At 36.0% G+C, this 6,909-nt stretch overlaps 1 protein-coding gene across 2 annotated transcripts; it reads left to right on the forward strand.

Annotated features, from left to right (window-relative positions):
- The first annotated feature begins 4,949 nt into the window (after window positions 1-4,949).
- On the forward strand, window positions 4,950-6,589 carry LOC137723529 (transcription factor bHLH94). Of its 2 annotated transcripts, none has more exons than XM_088693034.1 (3): window positions 4,950-5,530; window positions 5,774-6,166; window positions 6,273-6,589. In XM_088693034.1, the coding sequence occupies exons 1-3, from the start codon at window positions 5,063-5,065 to the stop codon at window positions 6,375-6,377; spliced, it is 966 nt and encodes a 321-aa protein (XP_088549160.1). In that variant the 5' UTR covers window positions 4,950-5,062; the 3' UTR covers window positions 6,378-6,589. The 2 variants fall into 2 exon arrangements, with proteins under 2 accessions (XP_088549160.1, XP_068318833.1); XM_068462732.2 differs by having other exon boundaries at window positions 6,276-6,589.
- The last annotated feature ends 320 nt before the right edge of the window (window positions 6,590-6,909 follow it).

Consider the following 6,909-nt stretch of genomic DNA (forward strand, 5'->3'; position numbering starts at 1 on the left):
TGGTGAAGTCACCAGCTGGCCCCTTTTATAAAAAAAAATATTGTGGAGGCTAGCACATTGTGAGTGGGGTCGCGATGAAACCACTAGCTGATTCCTTTTATCAAAAAAAAAAAAAAATGTGGGGGCTAGCAAATTGTGTCTGTTCACCTATTTCGTAATATGTACAGAACGATCGTACAAATTATAGAGTTTTCTGCACCAAATGAGACAATACATGCAATGGGAAATAGCATAAATTTGTTTGTCTTTATTTGTGTATGTGTATATATATAAGGACAAATATAGCATATACAAAATGTGGAACTAATTTAGATGCCGTAGATGTTAATTAATTAAAAAATAGTGTTACACATAGTATAGTATTTGTTTTCTTATATTAGGAGTTAAGTTATAATACCAATTGTTGTCCTAATTAAGGAATTAATATACAATGTTTTCGGTGGTACTATAATTTAGTGATATTTCTGTTCACGTATGTATAAGGGGTTTTAAGTTTGACTACCATAAATAATGAGTTCAGTTTGATGAATTTATTATTTAACTTAGATTATATCCCCCCGTTAATGTGAAATATCATTGTGTATAAAAAAAGAAAAAAATGAAACAACAATTACCAAGTCTATGCTTTCAGCATAGTTTGGATATGACCGAACAGTCTATTTAACTAAGGATCTCTACTGTAATATGGCCACGTAATGCTTGTTTGTATGCTTTTCCCACCATAGATTAAGTACTCAACCATGGAGTGTACTGGTTAATAATATTTGCAAAAAAGACGCTAGCAGTCTAGATCATATATAAAAAGGTCAAAGACAAATCCTACTAAACGAGTTGTTAATCCAAAATTGTTTTGTATTAGATGCATCCAAGCGAGAGCCAGTTGGGTCTAACCTAAGGCTTTATTTAATGGTTTAGATCAGTTGGTGAAAGTAGGAGTCAATTTTTAACCCAAAAACATGATCAAATGGTGAGTTAATTCTGCTTATGTCCTTTTGTTAAAAAATAGGTATTTTTTCTTCGAGAAATTTTTGTGTGTGTTTGGAATATTATCGTGTGATGTTATTATTTTATCATTTTTTTTTAATATAGATAGATGATATTGTAGATATGTTTCACTTCCGTGATATATAAAAAAATTAACGTATTATAATTTAAGTCAAGTAAAGAAAAATTATAATTTAAGCCAAGTACACTTAAACATTACTCGTCTTCTAGAGCATAAGTTCTCACCCTTAATTTTGATCAAGACTAATGTTATGTGGGTTTTAGGAATCTACAACATATTGGGTGCCTCATAGTACTTAACTTGTCACATCCCGGTCTAGGCCCCCACCACATCCTGGGCCCGACTCCACCGTAGCACGATATTATCCGCTTTGGGCCCCGACCACGCCCTCACGATTTTTTTTTCTGGGAGCTCGCACGAGAACTTCCTAGTGGGTCACTCATCTTGGGATTGCTCTTGCGCGCGCTTAACTTCGGAGTTCCTATGGAACCCGAAGCCAGTGAGCTCCCAAAAGGCCTCGTACTAGGTAGAGATGAGAATATACATATAAGGCTTACAAGATCCACTCCCCTAGGATATGTGGGATGTAACAATCCAACCCCCTTAGGGGCCCGACATCCTCGTCGGCACACATCCGGCCAGGGATTGGCTCTAATACCAAATTGTCACATCCCAGGCTCGACTTCACTGTAACAACATATTGTCCACTTTCGGCCTTGACCACGCCCTCACTGTTTTGTTTCTGGGAATTCACACAAGAACTTCCCAGTGGGTCACCCATCCTGGGATTGCTCTCGCGTAAACTCGCCGGCACACATCCGGCCAGGGATTGGCTTTGACACCAAATTGTCACATCCCGGCCCGGGCCCCCACCACATCCTGGGCTCGACTCCACTGTAGCACGATATTGTTCACTTTGGGCCCCAACCACACCCTCACGGTTTTATTTCTGGGAACTCACATGAGAACTTTCCAGTGGGTCACCTATCCTGGGAATGCTCTCGCGCGAACTTGCTTAACTTCGAAGTTTCTACAGAACCCAAAGTTAGTGAGCTCCCAAAAGGCCTTGTGCTAGGTACAGATGAGAATATACATATAAGGCTTACAGGATCCACTCCATTAGGTGATGTGGGATGTAACATAACCCATAAAGAAGATTTGTGTTGCCAAGTGCCACCAGAAACCCAGTTAATTAACCGTTAAACACCCATGTACAATCAACCAATTTTAACTACTTATAGTCTAATAATAAATTGTATTTCAAAAGTGTATTTTGGTGTTTTAGTGGTGTCAGTTAGGATGATGGGAAATTCTAATCCTATATTGTGATAAAATATATACTTTTAGGATTACAGCTTACTAAAATATCAACTCAAAATGTTTACTTTGTTTGTTCTAAAGCTTTTATGCGCTCCACCAACATTTCTTGGTCCTGGTACCACAAATACTCGATCGTGATACGTTACCACATGATGGATGTCCTTTTGCCTTTAAGTTTGAAAAAAAAAAAAAAAAATTAAAGGAGACCGAAATATATTTGATAGAAAATATTTCTCATCAAAGTTTCAATAAAGTTGAACCTAGATAGCTAGAACACAGTAACCTAAAATTTGGTAGATTCCTGTGTATGATCAAAAGATAGAAATCTTAATCGAGGGGCTATGCAGTGAATCTCCTCCCATAATTTGAAAGCCCTACAAGTATACACGGACAAAGATTGTCTGCCTTTTCATTTCTGATGCTCTCCCGTGCCTTTCTATTTTGTGTGGTCACGGTTAAGCCACATCAATATTTTATATTATTTTTTTTTATAGAGATAATAAGACAAAAATGAATAGTAATATAAAATATTGACGTGATTTAATCATGACCACACAAACAAGAGGACATGGAAAGACATGGGAGGGCAGACAATCCTTGTCCAGTATACACTGGTCTTTGGGGGACAGGGAATGCATGGAAAATGCTAGCAAACTTCTTATTCTAGCTTCCTAGTTATTCTTCTCATTTTGCAATGCTTTGTGATGTACGATCACAAACGTTTATTCTTTAGGTCACTTTTTAGAGATTATACATGTGAAAAAAAATTGAAATCGTTATCACCTAATAGTTATCCAATAAATAAATGAACCAGGTTTTTTAATTAGAAAAGTAATATCTACACAATTATTTTTCTCTCTCTGCACACTCTTGTTCCTATTTGTTTTATAGACTAAAGAAATAAAAAAAAGAATGTAGAGACATAATTAATAACACAGAGTGTGCAATAAGGAGAAAAAAAGTGCGTACTATTATTTTCTTTCGTTTATACATTACAATTTTGACAAATTAATTGAACGATCATACGATTTTTAATTCTGTTGATTGAAGAGTTTATCTATAATTGGTGAACTAAAGATTAAACGGTCTGGATTATCTTACAACACTACGAAATGAACAGAAAAACTAAAAAGTAGTGCTAAAATGTGTGAGCAAAAAGCTTCCCAGCACCCCATACTTCATATAATTCCACAAACAATGAGAGAGCTCCACATATTACAGTGATTGTGTCACATTGTAGAGTGGTGATGTAGCAATTGGTTGTTTGTATTGGATCACGTTGATTCTTTTGTACAAGTCTATGGATGCATGACAGCTGCTGCCATATGTGCAGGGCTCTCTCAAAGTTCGTAGGCTTTTGTGGTCTCAGCTTTGTAAGAATCTCTGTATTAATCATAAGCCTTTTGCTTCGTCTTCTCTCTCACTGGATTGTACTACATCGATCCGACCATATTATTGCCAAATGACAATGCCTTTCGGTCTCTCACAGTCACAGGCTCACAGGTTCTTCAAGCTTCCATAAAGCTAGCTGGCAGAGTAGCACGTGCAACCCACACTTTATTACCTAATGCAAAACATCATAATTAGTTCGGTAGTTTGTTTCTTCCACGGGTAATGGAGGAGAATGTTAATTTACCCCGTCCCTAGTTTTGTATGATTATATGCTTATAGTTCTCATCTCAAAATTAGTCACGAAAATAACGTTACTTATATGAATCTTCACAAAAATAACAAAGTTTACTTAGTTACATACATGAATTACAGACAATGTAAAACAGTGCATGTGTAGTAGTATGTGGTGGGAGAATCATTTTGTCTTTGTACACTTATCCTATATCTTCAACATGTCAGAACTCAATTCCATATTTAAAAACAAAAGAAGAACTAGTAACAAAGTATTATGAAATTAATAGACGATGGTTTATTCTAAATTAATTTAAATAACAACAAAGAATATTCGAACTTACATGTATAAAAGAAAGCATGTACACTATTTTATTCAATTTGGCTAAACACAAGCTGCTATGAATTGATGACGTTTAGTATCATTTTTCTGATTTCATAATTAAATTATCCATATTCCATAATGTTTGTCATCATTTGCAATTTTTCACGAGTGTATCATTCTGTTGATTTTAATGGTAATATTTATGCTTCCATATCAGCAACTGTTGACATTAAATATCATTTTTAATCCATTCATTACGTGACATGTGTATATATGTCTGAACTGTATGTGTCTTTGTTAAATGCATATACACACGGATAAAGTATCTTCTAACCAAGATCACTTGATGTGCAGCTAGCATGCTAAGTTAAGTTCCCTCTCCTGCAATAATTAGTTCAACTTTATATCACGTGTAGTGTGCTGTGGATTTGGAGTAACTTTTTTGATGTATTCAGAATATCGTTATGTGATGTTATTTTAGGTAAATTATAACACATGTATTTTTTGTTAGTTAGTGTATTCTAAAAATAGGATATATTAATTATATTTTTCATCACTATTATAACATGTAAAATAATAATATCACGTGACTATATTCCCATCACACATAAAAATTTCTTGTGGATTTGGTTCATCATGAAGCCCTTTAAAAGCTCAGTTTCCCCAACCTTAAATAACTCACGAGTTGCATTTAAAAGCCAAAGTACTAACTACCAAGAGACAGAGAGAGAGAGAGAGAGAGAGAGAGAGAGAGAGAGAGAGAGAGAGAGAGAGCTGGCACAGAGCAAATGGCTCTGGAAGCGGTCGTTTTCCCTCAAGATCCATTTAGTTGCACTAACAAAGACCTCTACAACTTGTTAGGAGGAAATTTGAGCTATGTCGATGATCAGCAGCAAGCCTCTCTTGATTTTCTCGGCTACCAAACAGACCAGAATTACCCTAACTATGATACTTATTCCTCACCGCCTTCAATGGTATCGCACTTCAGTGAATTGCACCTCTCCAATCCAAATCCAGTTGGCAGCACTATAAACCCTGCTGGTGATCAACCCGAATTTCAACTACCATTGGAGGACACAATCAACGTATCTAGCAGTACTCGTGCGAAACGACGTCGTGCGAAGAGTAAAAAGAACGAGGAGGAGATTGAGAACCAGAGAATGACTCACATTGCGGTTGAGCGCAACAGAAGAAAACAGATGAATGAGTATCTCTCCGTTCTTCGATCTATAATGCCCGAGTCGTACGTCCAAAGGGTACTAATTACATATACATTCCTACTACTACTTTGTTAATTAATTTCACTGTGTTTTTTTTGGATAAAGTTAGAAATCGTTTGATAACAATTTCGTTTTTTTTTTTTGTTTTTTCTTCTTCATTATTTCTGAAAATGAAAATTTATTTGATAATTATTTTCAGCTAAAAACTGAAAAAGTTATTACACGCCACTTAATATATTGGACAGACAAAAATATGTGACATTTTGGTTGTATTATTAGGGTGATCAAGCATCAATTATTGGGGGTGCGATTAACTTTGTGAAGGAGCTAGAGCAAGAAGTGCAATTCCTTGGCGTTCAAAAGCCAAATAATCGTGCGCCTTTTTCCGAATTCTTTACCTTCCCACAGTACTCAACAAGGTCTACTAGTGATCATGAGTCTACGGTGGCCACCATGGCGGAGCTGCCGCTACTCGAGTGCAGGTCGAGCAATATCGCAGCTGACATAGAAGTGACAATGGTGGAGAGCCATGCAAGCCTCAAAGTAAGATCCAAAAGGCTCCCAAAGCAGCTCTTGAAAATTGTTTCTGGGTTGCATGATATGCACCTCACCGTTCTCCATCTCAATGTTGTCACCGCTGATGATATTGTGCTCTATTCCCTGAGCCTCAAGGTAATTGGAAAATCAATTCAAAATTTAATTTAGCAAAAAAAAAAAAATAGAAGATTAAGATGAAGGAATTTGTATATGTTTTTATGATGAATCTTTAAAAATTAAGCAGGTTGAAGATGAGTGCATGCTGACTTCAGTGGATGAAATTGCAACAGCTGTCCATGAGATGCTAGCTAGGATTCAAGAAGAAGCAATGCTGGATTTGAACTGATCATCAAAACCTCGCTTTTAATTATCAATTGCCTTTTTTTTCTTTCCAAATTTAATTATACCCTATGATGTGACAGACTCATACTTGGGTGTTTCTTCTCTGGTTGTAGACTGCTACCAAGTCATTCGGTTAATGTTTTACTTAATTTCAGTTTAAAAACTCTTTTCTTTAGATATAATAGACTAAGAGTGAGCCTTCTCTCTCATTTCATCTTTTCTCTTTTGTCTGTTTTTCTTTTTAAATTTTTAGAACATCAATCCTCGCAACTTTTTAGGTCATAAATTGTTAAAGAATGTTGACAATTAAAAATAAATTGTGTACAGAACTTGGAAAAATGGTGATTCGTGTCGAACTTGCGTACTTAACCCATTGTTCTCCAAATCAGTGAGATTGTTTGATTTAGCTATTTATTTGTGGAACTTATGTGGATGGATGAATTAATCACATCTAATTGAAAAATGACACGTAGAAGCTAGGAAGCTGATTTTTTGGGTCTTCGGCCCTATTGTGCAGTTATCAACCAGGGAGTTTT

The sequence above is a fragment of the Pyrus communis genome, chromosome 4 (genome assembly GCF_041283825.1).
Source record: "Pyrus communis isolate YQ-2024b chromosome 4, ASM4128382v1, whole genome shotgun sequence".
Lineage (NCBI taxonomy): Eukaryota > Viridiplantae > Streptophyta > Magnoliopsida > Rosales > Rosaceae > Pyrus > Pyrus communis.

Excerpts from the sequence above, each read along its gene's own strand:
- LOC137723529 (XM_088693034.1), top strand. The coding sequence starts at position 5,063 with ATGGCTCTGGAAGCGGTCGTTTTCCCTCAAGATCCATTTAGTTGCACT. Across the intron at positions 5,531-5,773 it reads CCGAGTCGTACGTCCAAAGG|GGTGATCAAGCATCAATTAT; the intron begins GTACTAATTACA and ends TTGTATTATTAG. Across the intron at positions 6,167-6,272 it reads TCTATTCCCTGAGCCTCAAG|CAGGTTGAAGATGAGTGCAT; the intron begins GTAATTGGAAAA and ends TTAAAAATTAAG.